Here is a 14,862-nt window from a genome sequence, read left to right as displayed (position 1 = left end):
GATATTTTTCGCGTGGAGAACGCGCCATTTTCTTTCTCAGCCAGCGCCTGCAAAATATTGGAAATTACAGAATCCTCCGAAAGGATCGGAAAAATGTTTGTTACGCTGAAACGATTCGTGTCAAAAGCCGATGCAAATACACGTGTCAATTCGGACGTCATCTTCGGATTGCATCGGGGCGATGAAATTCCCAATCAAACATACGAACTCGGGAGTTTTTTAATTCAAGTTACTATCGGGTGTGCGCGATTTTCGCAAGCCGGGTTAAACCGAATGTTTGCGTTATACTTTGAAAGCAGGAAGCGTTTATGTAATCGAAAGAAGTACTCTCTCGCTGTTCGCAAAAATCGCTAGAAAATCTCGATATGCGATAACAGAACCGACCGATACGCTCCAATGCGTCTCGCCGAGAAGATACGCTGTTAATTTTCGATATAGCTCACCGCCGTACTGAAAACAATCGAGTGGAATATGGAAAATACACCCAAATGTCGCGCGCGAATAGCGCGTGTTACTTGGAAAGAGTGGGTGGAAAATGAAAGAGAGAATCACGCGGGACGGAAAAATATAACATGAAAAATTGATTGTCACTTTGTGATTGACGACAAGATGTCGAACATCATCGGGCTATGTGGCATGCACAAAAGATATGAAAGGCGAAAAGGGGCGAGAGAAAACGAAGAAAAAGACGCGAAAGAAGTGGTTTAGGAGAGGTGGGAGTGGCATTCTGGGAAGGGCAGACCAGTCGCGGCCAAGAGTGCACATTCAGCAGCTTTGCTCGATCGCCTTCGGAATATAAATTTGCAACATTATCGTCTTGGAGAGGGCGTTATCCCCATCGGCGTGAGTTTTCTGACACGGCTGGTGTACCCGGGGCCGGCACTGCCACTTTGACCGAATGGATTTCGAATTTCTCCGAGCCACCATCGACTCCGAGTCCCGATAACTCGATTACCAATTTATTCATCGCGATGGAAAATCACTGCCGGTTTATTCGTCGTATCGAAGAAAGGACAACCTTGCGGTATCGGCCAGGGTTTCCTCGTATTTCCTCACGACCACATTTCTTTCAAATCGGATTTCCCCCGCCAAGAAAAGCAAACTACCCCTTTTGTCCTAAGCACCTCTTTCCACTCGCTTCGAAACTTTCTCAGATACACATTAACGACGCGCAGTAAAAATAGCGTTACTCCCGATCAATTTCTTTTACTTTTTCGGAAGTTTAACTTTCTCGGTTGTGATTTAAAATGACTGCCTCCACACTGAGAAAAAAGGGTTTGGTATTTACAGCTGCGTAGTGAGAGATTCATAATCAAGAAAACTATTTTTGTAATAAATTTTACTGTAGTATTAATAACCTTATATGCATGTTGCTACTTTTTGGTTAGATCAACAAAAGAATCCGGGCCAAAAGTAACTACAATTTTATTAACATTTTTTTCTCTCAGTGCAGAAAGGTTTCTTCGTTTTTCTTAAGCATATCCAGATTACTTTCTTTCTTTATTGCTACCTTCTTTGAAGAATTTTGCAAAATAGAATACGGAATATATCCAATTTGCATTTGCTATGAGTTAAAAAAGAAACTACTGAGTTTCAGTAAATCAGGTGGAATTTCATATTTTACCGGAAACTTTTCCGGATATACCACTTAAGGGGTTAACTCGTTGTTATTCCGTGAACCTGCGGAGATGGCGTAATCAGTTTCGCGTGGCCACAGCTTCCCGCACAGTCGAGCGCGAGCGGATATGTGAACGATAAAAAGAATAATACAACGATACATTTAACACCGTCTTTCTCAGGGCATTGAGCTCGCGCCATCGTGATTTTACCCGCTGGAGCCGTTAACAGCGTGGAACGTCAATCTTCCGGATAATAAATTGCCATTATTTTCTCTCGGATGCTCACGAGCGTGCATCATAATTTTTTTGAGAGAACTGGAAGTCTGTGCCCGCGGCGATAACAACGGATAGCAGCTTCCGCGCCGGGTCTCGGCCGACCTTTCTTCGAAGCCTCGATAACTGGAACGATCAGAAAAGTTTGCGTAACGGTAGATGGTGGGTCATCGATAAGAGGAGGTTGAAATTGAGAACAGAGAGCAACGTCGTGAAGTTCGAGATGGCTGCGCTGTCATGTCGGGGTATTCGCGGCAAGACTGATTGCTTGCATTGATCAGCAACGTGGTACGCGGTGGATCGTCAAACTTACCCCCGTGCGACATCGCCCCATCCACCCTCTGCCTGACTGCCTGCCTATCTATTTATCTACCTACCTACCTACCTACCTACCTCTGCGCTGCCAACGTTGCCATCCCCGTTGCGCGACACACACCGCTCTTAAACCGCTTTCTCTTGGCAATTTGTCGTAAAGACACGCGATGTCTGGCAGAATCCTGATCCGGAAGCCACAATTAACTAATGGACGACCAACTCGGAAACTTATCCGAACGCCGGTATACGTAACGGCAGCTTCGTAACTTCCCGGATTGAAATGTATCTTATAAACCCCGCCACGCATATACACATACGCGTGCGCGCGCGCACACACACATATACACGTACACACATGTCGGGCTGAACCTGAGCCCTAAGTTGTCACGGTCTCTCAAAGAACTTGTACGATACTGTGTTGTCAAACTTGCGGACCCACGGTCGTTCGATATTCGAATGATCGTTCATCGAGGTTAACGTCCCGCCTTAGTCTATGGGTACCTGCATGTTATCGAGTGTTATGAGATATCAAATCACACTTCATCTTTCACCATGCGATAAATCTCACATACACCCGATTTTATATCCTTTTTGTCAAGCAGACGATTGCGATATTGTAGAGGTGAATCTCAATGTTTGAGTAACAGGACGGGATGTATATATGCTAATTCGGGTGATCCGACAGTCTAACGTTGAAGCATCGATAGCGCAGCACGGATTGGTAATCCATTAAAATTCGATCGATAAAACGCGGAAACGGATTTGACAGTAGTCCCAGCCGAGTCCCCCACGGTTCTCGATAATCTCCAGTCGAACGGCGCGTCCTTCGAAACATATCCCGATGTGATATCCGAGACAGATGTAATCTCCCTGGTAATCTCATTTCGTCCATTAGACAGTATAATTGTCATCGAAGTCGAGGTGAGAGCGATCCATTCCTCTCGTAGCGAGGCTTTTTAGATGATCCATGAGCGACGTTGAGCGCAGCTTCTCACTTCTTGTACGGCGGCAGCGGCGGCGGTGGCGACGCGCTGCTCGAAGGAACGGAAGAGAAAGGGGGAGAGAGAAAGAGAGAGAGAGAGAGAGAGAGAGAGAAGCGCGTTAAAAAAAGTTGATGAGTGATTTATAATAGGAAGAATAATGGAAAGTGGGTTGGACGACGAGCGCGCGTCGGCGAGAGGAGCGAGAGGCGCGTCGACGGCTCGTTTATTAGTGGGGCACGTTCTCTCCCTCTACTTTACTACTACTGGCGTGGCTGGTGGGTCCACGGCCCAACAGAGTTGTAATTAATTACCAAAGTAATTATCTGATGATTTAGGAACCCACCCCACGGTGCTCGTGCGCCGAAACTGAAACGAATTACTATTACCCATATCCGAAAACTAACCACCGGCGGCAGTAAGGCGCGAGTTCGTGAAGGGAGGAGAAGGGTTGCTGATGGAATCCGACGTAGGGGAGAGGTCTCGGCTTCGTTCGAGCAGCCACTCTAGTTTAGCGCGCGAATAGCAACGCAACGTATGCGTTTGTTGGTCACATCGAGACCGTACCGAGACGTTTCGCGCATTTCTCAGACACATGTCTCGCGCGCGGATCTAAGGATATAAATTATCCCGATATTTTTTCGCGGCATCTTCCGCGCGCGCGTTTATATTGTTATAACGAATATCAGAGATGCAGGATGAGAAAGAGGGAATGTGATTATTTTTAAATTTAGTCAAATATTCCTATTAGCAGACATTAAATTGGATGGATTGGCAAACAGGCCCGGTAATGTAAATATTTAAACAGTTTGGACAATGCGTACAGGACAATGCGAATGGATATACAATTTGGATGATTTATCGTTTTCAGGTTTACATTTAATTAGCAGTCGCTTTGGATGATATGAATATACTGGATCAGCTGCAAATCAAGGCAATCTTATTAGTCTTGATATTCACCGCGTAATATTACGTCGAATAAGTGTAATCATTATAATGCCGTTTGTTACGATTGTATTACACGTGCGCGCATTATAATATACACTCGCGTTAAGTGCGTATTCCACGTAGGATATTATAATGTAATGTATTATAATATTAAATACATGAAATACTCTCTCTCTCTCCCCCTCCTTCCCACTCTCTCAGCTATGTTCGAGAATCATAATCATATGTCACTAAACACCAATCTCATCAGCATTTGACCGTCATTGATCCCTACAGTGGTTTACGATCATCGGGCTATCGATCGATCCACGAGGATGTACGCATCAATTACGGTGCCGTAATATCACATACCGTAAAATACGACGCGCCGAGAAACATCGAAGTTCGACAGTGGGATATCTATAATTGGATACCACGGTGTTGTACATACATCATTGAATGCCTGTCAGCTTCGTGTTTCGTCGATACATGTATTATCGTGAAATCTTACGTTGGTAATACATAGTACGCCCATTTGCAAAACTTTGGGGGGTTTGCTTTTATCGAACGAAGCTTCAAATCGTCACAATTTTGGGAACCACTGTTGACGTGCATTCAACACATTATCACGTCACTTAGTTAATAAATTATAACAGAATTACTTCAAAATAATATTCCCTTACTTCAACGTTCGTCATCAGCGTCACATATATATGACGACGACATTATTCTTTGTATATCTATATATAAACGAACTACCAAGTCTGTTTTACCCAATTACATGAAAACAAATGTTCTCAAATGAGAATTTTTCAAATAAATCGTGGTAGCGAGCATGTTGAAATAATTCTTTCCAAATTTACTGTCGCACCCTGCACTGTCACTTCGGCTTCTGCCCCAACCGATTATTGCGTGTGCACATCAGCAGCGGCTCTTAATTGCGACAACTCGAAGCGCCGCAATTGCCTCCAATAAAAAACGTGCAAACCATTCAGCATACACGCGTTATCTCTACTGTACTTGTATCCCCATCCCTGCTCCCCCAGCTGAGTAAAAAATCACGTCGTGAGACGTAATGATTCTCGAATTATGACTCGATATACCTCACATGCATCACGAGAACAAACTCGATCAAGATGCGCGTGTTACGCGCGGTAAATCTTCAGCGCTCGTAGTGTTTGCCCTGAGAGGGCGAGTTGGCGTAGCGGAAAGTAATTTGATAGTGCGCATTACGAGCGCTGGGTGGAAGACAACATTCCAAATGAAATCAGTGATCTTCTGATCGCCAGAAACGCGTTTAGAGTCTTCATCTGCTTGTTAACGTCATTAAAAGCGCGTATACCGAGAGAGAGAGAGAGAGAGAGAGAGAAAGAAAGAGAGAAAGAGAGAGAGAGCGCACGCGGGGATAATAAATCGACGTTACTACCGCGCGCGAGTGCGCTCAGCGGCGCAAGGGTACACTACTTCCCAGGACGTGATTCGCCAGATCGTCAAATAAACTCTCTCTCTTTCTCTCTCTCTCTCGCTTTTTCGCTCTCTCTCTCTCTCTCTCTCTCTCTCTCTCTCTCTCTCGGAATCTCATTTCGCGCGAGTTTGGTATCGTACTCTATCTGCGAGGCGGATTTCCCACCCCGTTACGGATTTGCCGTTAATGAGTGAAACGAAGATCTCGCCGCCACTGCCACCGCCGCTCCTCTCTGACGGAGAGTTCGAGGTCATTAGCGGCAAGGATGGCGGAATCAGTGGAGCTTATGTTGTTTTCCATTAATCGCAAGCGAGCCGTGGTCCATACCTACCTACCTATCTACCTACCTACCTACCTACCTACCTACCTACCTACCTATCCCTGCCCAACGGGCGCACCTGCCAGCCCTAAGCTACGAGGGCTCGTGACAAACTGCACAGTACGAAACTTTCAGCGTACCAGGTGGTGTGAGACGCAGGGAACGGTGGAGGGTAGACGGCTAGGTAAGAAGAGACAACTGGAAGGGAAATGAGATAGAGAGACGAAGAGGGAAAAGAAGAGAGAGAGAGAGAGAGAGAGAGAGAGAGATATGTATACAAAAGGGAAAATAGAGACGCACAAACGGGCGATGGAAGCGAGTTACGCCACTAAATGAAATTTAAAGTAAACAATGCAAGTTTCAGCGTGTATAGTATCAGTAGCATCTGTATGCATAACCCATTTCCTCTCTCACCCCCTCACACACACGACTCTACACCTCTCTCTCAAGTAGCGAGTTTAGATACCGCGGTTATCGCGTGCGCGCGTGCAAAGAAAACAACATGTAAAAATATTAAGAAAGTCTCACACCACTTAATTAGATTTCTACATCCTCGGGCGGACAATTTCTCCAGGTGCGCAGCGAAATTATTCGGTCGATTGCGACTGTGTACGCGTCTCCGCGCATATACGTGTGTACACAACACCCTTTGTTACCTCGCAACGACAGCGATGCTCGACGTTGCAACGTGCACTCTTGCGACTGAATGACGCAAAATGCACACGCGACGGAAACGACGGAGCGGAGTGGAGCGGAGCAGAGCGGAGTGGAGCGGAGCAGAGCGGAGCGGAGCAGAGTGCAGAGTGCGAAAAAGTGAGAACGGGCGCCAGCACAGCGAGCGAAAAAGGAACCGCGCCGAGTCGAGTATGAGGGATACGGAAAGACGACGGGTGCGGACGTTAAGGGTAGACGCGGAGAGCCCTGCCGCCATAAAGCTGGGAGTTTGATAACGCAAGGGGATTGCGTACGTAGGTTACGGCGGTGATAGGAGTGTGCGGGAGGAAACTGGGAAGCCACGGTCGTGTAGTCTCGTATATAAAACATTCAGAAAGCTGTTTTTAGTTCGGTGCGATTCAATGCATTCTATAGTGAAAGCTTGCCTGCCCGCTTGCCTGCCTGCCTGCTGCCTGCCTGCCTGCCTGCCTGCCTGCCTGCTTGCTTGTTTGTCCGCCCGGCTATGCCTGGCTCTGGTAACCCTCCTACTCTCCTTTCCTACCTGCAAACGCAGCGTTACCCACCCAACAACCCGGCTACAGCCACCGGCGGTTCGCTCTCCCTACCGCCCCTTTTATCCTTCCGCCGGTCAAGCGCGCCATCCGTCTGCATTTCAAATTGATGGATTTACCGAGGGAAAAAAGTGGAATGCGCCGAGGCAAAGAGGGAAAGAGAGAGGGAAAGAGAGAGCGGGCGCGGCAGTTAGGCGCGGACGTCCGTTTGCTCGTCTCCAGTTCAGATAATTTTGTATAATTTCGCGGCTCGCGCGCGCTTTTGGCTATCGACGTGGCAACTATCGACGCGGCGCGATTCCGTGATTAACGAACGCTCCCTCGCGTATTTCGCATTCGTGCTCGTGTGCGATCAAGATGACGTTCTCGTCCCGTCACGATCGATCGGACAGACGGGCGGTGCAGTGTTTTTGCGAAGGTTTCATAAACACAATCGCGCTTTTGCGCGCGTTAAAACGCGAACGGAAAGTGACAATTCTCGAATCAAAATTTAGAATTTGTCTTTAATCTCGAAAGCGTTAATTAAATAAAAAGTTTGTATATTAAACAGTTCTTGTGAACGAGTACTCCTTCGAGCTTCTTTAGCATCGAGAAAACGGCGAACAACCGTCTGCAGCATCAAGGTAAGCCGATAGCTTGTACATCTTAAGATACTTTATTGACTCTTCAAGTTGGACGGAATTTGCAGAGTCAATGTAGAATCCAAATTTCGACTCGGATAAACGCTCTAAGTGAGTACTTCTTTAAGTCTTCACATGGAGGAAAAGGCAATAAGTTACGATTTGTAGCATCAAAGGTTGCACAATAGTCTACATAAACGCTCAATCTCGTGATTCTTCACTGGTCTACGAGTTGGACGATATTTGCAGGCCTAACGTATGAAACGTTGTGATGAAAAGCGAGTAAATGCTACATTCAACCGCTTCTGCGGTTTTGTCGTGTCAGAGAAATTATTGTTACTATAAATAGGTCCAGCCCTTTGCCGGGCGTTGTTGGGCGAATATTATTTGCAATCACTCTCGAAGCCCTCCGATAGTTTATTGATCCACGTGTGCGCAAATGTAGAAAGATTATTGCTGGTGAGAGAATACACGCGCCGAATGACATCGATGTATGTTATTTCAGCAATTATAATACACGCATGAATATTCATGCTCCACCTTAATTGCAACGTTTATTAATCGATACGCCAGGGGAGAAGCCATTATTTCGACTCAAATTTTAACCGTTAAATCGCCTCGACGTTACATTGTAAGTTCCGAATCGATATTCAATTAAAGATTCATAAGCCTTATTTACTCGATCATTAAGCGCGAATCCGTGATCAATTCGACGCTGCAACGCGCGCCGGACGTATCCAAATATCGATATCGTGTGCGAAAACGAAGCGAGTGCGGATATCGACAACGCGCTGCCCGTCCGTCTCTCACATCGAGGTATTATCCGAAATTCATTAACGTAGATCCCGAGACACACGATCAAACTCCTTATAATTATGATGACTAACACCGAGGCGAACTTGGTGCTCGTGGTGCGATAACGCCACGCGACTGCGAAAACACACACTCGTAGTTTATAAACGCGACGCAAATATCATCCCGGTAATTGTCGTTAATCGTTGGTAATGAGAATAATTCGTCCATTATTTCACACTCAAGCGAGTCCCCGAGATTCGCAGGAAATAGTCGTGCCGTGTGGAAGTAATGACCCGAAACAGACAGACAGAGAGAGAGAGAGAAAGAGAAAGAGAGAGGAGCAAACTCGCGTTGCATCAATAACAGCAGAAAGATCTCATCGAATCTCGCCGGCGCGTGTAAGTAGGCGACATTTTTATTCGAAAAGTGCATAAAGGAGATATGCATGCGAGAAGCAACATTACTTTGTAACGTGGTCGGACAATTAAACTCGCGTTAGTTTCGCCCTTCTAATATTACGCGGCCGATAATATCGCACGGCGTGGGTGTACACAGTCGATACAAAAATAGCGCTTTCGTTATGTAGGCTCACGCGTTTACGCCATGAACAGGTAATGTAACTAATCCTCTTACGGCGTCGTAAAGATATCCTCGCAATATGATACGTCATGATACGTCGTGAAACACGGCCCGCCGGCTATTAATAAATATTACAATCGTTATTCGCGACGCGAGGAGTTTACGATTCGGCAAGGCGACAATCTACATAGTGCGCGTCCCGCCTCCGCCTCCCGAATTCAATATTACCCGATATAGTGGCGGATAACAAATATCTCTCGGGCTGAATAGCGTAGATTACGATTACGGCCGTGGCTAAACTTGGGCCATTCAGCGAATTTGAATAGCAAATAGGCGGGAAATAAAAACTTTGAGTCAACCTCTATGTATCGCGAAAAGCTGATTACTGGCCGCAAGCCCCGCGCCAGCCGGCTTCCGTTCAAGTCCCGAATATATACAGCTACAGCTACTAAAGTTAACAAAGATTTTGTGATCTTTCAGGAGCGAGAGCGCTCGCCGTGCCCGCCTCAGGCTCGGCTCGAGCTTAGGAAGCTGCCGGATATAACGTAAAACCGCTCGTTTAAAGCCGAACAAAGCGACCCATCGGCGCTCCGCTTTCGCGAGGGTTAATAATGGAATTATGAATTGCGTCGCGGCTAAACTTAATGCGATTTCCCTGTAAGCTTCGCCGTAAGCGTTCCAGCCCGATCAATGCAAGCGTTATAAGACGCGGGGGTGTGCTTTTCACAGCTTCCTCGTATGGTATCGCTATTTTACCAGTGTCAAAACGCTCCTCTCTCTCTCTCTTCGTTCTTTCGTTCTCTGCCGCTCTCATCCTCTCTCTCTGCCTCTTATTTTCAGATAAGTTACACGTGTGAACGCTACACCCTTTTGCCTGCCACCGGGATTTGCGGATCATCCTTTACCCGACAGTCGTCGATAACTACTACTCGAGAGAGAGTTCGCCTCTCGTAAATGAATCGGCAGACGAGATTGTCGCGCAGCCTTTATAAAAGACGCTATTGCTACGGCATTGTGATTTTCCTTGAGCGGAATGTCTCTCTTTTAAAGTCACAGTGCGCCTCCGCCTCCTCTCCTTGCTCATCCACGCGATGATACGTTGATCCACCTTTATAAAATGTAGGATGCTACGATATATCGCTCCTTATTAGTCCACGTGACGCAACTCGGACGAGTGATGTGAAAAATACGAGTCACTCGAAAGTGCAGCGCCATCGAGCGCAATGGGGATAGAAGGGGGTGGGCGCGAACAATGGTTTAGCAAAGCAGCTGCAGATGCTTAGTGAACTTTGTGATCTCCGAATGGACTTGTTGACCCAGTTGTTAATGAAAGAAGGAACTCTAAAATTTAATAACACCGCCACTATAAATACACGAGCGAATCCGCAGGGAGTGCTAATTAAACGCCCCGGATGCGTTGATCGTGACGATTTCATTAACACAACTCGATGGACCGGAGGTAACGCAATAAATTGTCGATAAATAACAAGTCGGACGGCGCGTGCGGTCGTTTATTAATAAATAAACGCGTCTTCGTGAAAAAGAGGCGTTAATAAAGCCGCGTCTCTCGCTTTCGGCTACCGACGTTTCAGCGAGGCGTATAGACGCGGACAAATGCGTACGCGCAATTCGTATTTGGTTACGTGTGTGTGTGTGTATGTGTATCTGTGTATGTATGCAGTCGCGACCAGCAAGCTGTGTGTAATTTTAATGAAACGATGCGACAGTACGAAATGTCCGATAGCTGGACATCTGCCGAGAACATTTATGCATCGCCAATTTGACATGTGCGGCTCAACATATTTCTCATATCCGTGCTTTTTACACGGACGTGGCGGAATTTGCATTAATGCAAGAGCGCGCGCGCACGCGTTGCAGTCGAAGATTAATAATAATAATAATAATAATAATAATAATAATAATAATAATAACAATAATAGTCTTGCCGAAATGTAATCGCGGTTGAATTATTATTTATCCGGCGAGATACTACTTATTGTTGTGTGCACTTGTTCATTGGGGCAGAGATGAAAAGGGAGAAACGCGATCTCTCTCGCTGCCTACAAAAAAAGTCGGGGGTGGAAAGGAGGGAGTGGAGAGAAAGAGGATCGCGGAGATCGAACGATATAATTAATTAAACGTAAGACGCGAAATCGTAAATAATAAGGCGCGACGCGCCGGGCCGTAATTGAAACGCGGAATTTCTATAGAGATGAACGATCGTGCTCAAACAGCAGACACGCCGCGAACCCACAAATCACGCAGTTTACAAGCTTACCTCCGTTTCACCGGAAAATCCCGCGGAGGCCGGCCCGGCGCAAGAAGAACTTGGCGCATCCGAAAGTACAAAGATTTAATTGGGAGATTACTCCCGCCCATCCACCGCGTCGACCCATATCAACCGCAAACACGACTTTTATCTTCGATGCGATTGAGTTCCGCTCTTTTTATCGTCTTCGACGGTCTTCTCCGTGTTCTTGCGCCATGTATTGTCGGGGCGTCCATAGACATCGCGAGAAAACACGAGCGGAGAAAACAAAGCTGGACAAATGGCGCATACACGAGCCCTTTACGTGCAGCGCCGAAAGTTACCCTCGAAGGTCGGAGGGTTTGTTTTACACCCCGAAAATAAAAAGAGCTCCAGTTTGCAAGACGCTGTTTCCTGTAATCTCATACATTAAGGGGAAACTTCCAAAAGAGAATTTCCCTCTTAACGAAGTGGACTTTTCTAATTAATCTGATCAAGAAGGTCTTCTAATTAATCGAAAATCCACCAGATATTATTCCAACTTTCTCTCTTTTTCGAGAAAGGAATATGTTTACTTGAAGCAGAACGCCCTCTAGAGTGCGATACACGTAGAAAATGTTGTGGTAAATGTTGCAACGAAAAGTTTTGTCATCCTACAGAATCGCACAGAAATGATAATCACTATATATTTATTTAAGTGTCTTATATAACTTTGACTTTTTATTACAAAATTGCTGCAATTACTCGAATCTTTTTTACAAAGTATATACTCGGTATATAGATCGTCAATGCTCCGCTTGTTCTCCGGGTTTAGGCATGTCTTCCTCGTATTTGGTTTCGACGTTTCGTGAACATTTCAGTTCACTTCTTCAGCGCGACCTGAAACTGCCGTTTTCCTGCGCGAACTATCTTCTTTAAATGTCTTCAAAAGAAGATGGCAGTTTCAGGTCGCCCTGCTCCCTAAAGATGTGAACTGAAATGTTCACGAAACGTCGGAACCAAATGTATTGTCTCTATAATATCTTCCTCTTGATTTTAGAAGAATTCTTTCGAGGCGTAAGAGCACATAAGAGCAAAATTCTAAGATTCAGAGAGTTTTGCTGAGAATGAGATTATATTCTTTTGGTTGCGACGAACGCAGGCTGTTCTTGGGTGAATTAATCGACGAATGAATTACATGTGCTTCCGCTTGATGTCCGACGGGAAATACATTCGCGGGTCGTTTATCGTTTTTTCCGTAGTACGATAAAGGGCTCGACGTTACAAATACAGCAGGCGTGCAATATGATATGTGTTCGTATTAATGCGCAGATGACGTGTGATTTCTGAGCTTTGTACGTAAGCACGATAATCAATGGGCGGCTGGCGATGAGAACTAGATACTAACGAGCGAAAGTACCTGCGCGTATTTGCTCTTCTCGATTATCAACGGAATAATAATTAACCTGTTATCGAGACTACGCGATTATATTTCTGAGTTGAAAATCTTTTCTTTCTCTTAATGTCGAAATATAATGTAACAATCGCGCGCCGCGCGATTAGCTCTCTTTCTTATCGGCGGAAAAATCGATGTGTGTTTTTCGCGGCGCCAGAGACGCGTTTGATTTTCCCATTAATTAATTAGCGGATCGGCATTCCTAGAGGATTAGATCGCCCCCGATTGAATTATTATTCTCTGATCAAACTTCACGTATTTCCGCGATTTCCAGCCGGAACATCATCGTAAAGCTTATCAGCGAGCACAAAATACCCTGATATTTCGTTTGCAAGGTTCTTTTTTTCCTTTCTTCCGTTTTGGTTGACGTCACGTTTTGGTCGCGAGACTTGGTCCAAGGGCCGGCTTATTAGGACGCGGAGAAGTATTGCGCCGGCTTACATCGGAAACGCGCGCTGGGAGATCCTAGCAGGTGCACCCTAGCGGGATTGCAAAATCTGAAATACGCTTCGTTTTGCCATAGCAAAAATACTGCTAGTACGTGTGCGCCGCGGGCAAAGCGGGCGGGTTATCTTTAAGCAGTTCGTTTGAAGTAGTGCTACTTTTGCCGAAGCTCGTACATTTTCGCTCACGGCAAAAATGTGAAAGACGCGGTCACCTCAGCGACGGGGCTCACAGGCCGCTTTCAACCGGAACGGAGCGATTATACGAGCACGCGGAAGTCCGCCGTCCGGCGGGCCCGATCCCGATGTATCTTTCATGCGATCAGTTGCGCGCGCGCGCGCGCGCGGCGTTATGATAAATCGCGACAACTACGACTCGCGAACACACACTCGTCGGTGCGGAACGGAGCGTCGCTTCGCGCGCCGCATTGCGCGTTTTGCGCGAGAAGAGGCGGAGGAAGGAAGTGGAATAGGTAAAGGCGGAAAGTGAAGAAAAAAGACTGATCGACAGCGCGCGTTTGAACGTTACTAACAGGTAGCGTTACTTTTAAGCGCGAATGCGCAAGTTACTCGTGAAATTGTAAGACGGATTGCTGACCGTGTGTGTCACAGTTCCTTCGCGACGCTGTTTGCCAACGTTTCATCAATTACGAGGGCGATCTGTCTCCGTCGAGTTGCTCGCAGGAAAAATCACGTAACACGATGGCCGCCGCGTCGGCCGAATCTAATGTACATCGGCCGACAAACGTCTTACAGGATAAAACGTTTGTTGTGCAAAAGTGCCAACGAGAGAGGGTGGCGCGAGGGCGTATTTTGCGATCAGGAGCCACCCCGTGACGCCGAGTCTCGAGCTTCACGCGTGGCCCCTCGAGTCGAGTTAAACGGCTTGCCCTTTCGAACAGCATCAAGGAATTTGAAATATCCTCCGCTCGCGTTCGTTCGTTCGAAATCCTGGCGGTTCGCGTCGGTGAGCCTATTCTCGTCGTCGTAGACGAGGAGAACCGTAAGCCGCTTTGTTGCCGGCGATGAGACGAGATTTTCAATACACTGTTAAACAATGTCGAGCATTTACCAGAACGCGGAGCCCGAAAGATCGGGCAGATTGCCTGCTCCTCGCATCAGGATAATGTGTCTTCCTCGTCACCATGGGACCTCGTGACATAACAAAGTGGAATAAGTATCCCGCGGGACACGCGCAAGAGACGGCGGCGTCATCCCGGGTTCCTTCAGACGGGAAAATAAATTCGTGTCAAGACAAATAAGCGCACTCGACGCCTTCACCTCTCCTACTTATCCGTTTGTCCTGACTCCCCTCTCCTCCCCGTGTCTCCTTTCACCCCTTTATCACTACCCCCTCGTCTCTCTCTCTCTCTCTCTCTTTCCCGCCGATATTCTCGCGCACATCCTTCGCTCTTTTTTTTCACAGCCGCAGTCTTTTCCTTTCTCCTATCTAGTCCTCTTTATCCCAGGAGAGAAACCTCCTGCCACCTTCGCTGGCTTCACCGACGGTCCTTCAACTTCTTTCGCGTCACCAGCATTCTCTCCACCCTTCCCTCGTTCCGCCCATGGCCTTCTTGCCCTCTCTCGCTTGCGCTCTCTCGCCTCCGTATCAGTTCTT

General features: G+C 46.8%; 1 protein-coding gene across 7 annotated transcripts in view; it reads right to left on the bottom strand.

Annotated features, from left to right (window-relative positions):
* Nucleotides 1-14,862, bottom strand: part of LOC116844664 (nucleolysin TIAR) — a 475,685-nt gene that overhangs the window by 128,784 nt on the left and 332,039 nt on the right. The window contains exon 1 of one of the 7 annotated variants that reach the window (XM_032816516.1): nt 2,286-14,577. The exons of the other annotated variants lie outside the window; for them this stretch is intronic. Coding sequence (XP_032672407.1) covers nt 2,286-2,514 — 229 coding nt within the window. The 5' untranslated portion in view covers nt 2,515-14,577. Of the gene's footprint in view, nt 1-2,285; nt 14,578-14,862 lie in introns of those variants that run through there. 7 annotated transcript variants of the gene reach the window in all.

Source organism: Odontomachus brunneus, unplaced genomic scaffold, assembly GCF_010583005.1.
Source record: "Odontomachus brunneus isolate Ranch 3 - 2012 unplaced genomic scaffold, Obru_v1 Obru_scaffold_044, whole genome shotgun sequence".
Lineage (NCBI taxonomy): Eukaryota > Metazoa > Arthropoda > Insecta > Hymenoptera > Formicidae > Odontomachus > Odontomachus brunneus.
Note: the sequence above shows the minus strand (reverse complement) of the source record. Positions and strands in the feature narration are given on the sequence as shown.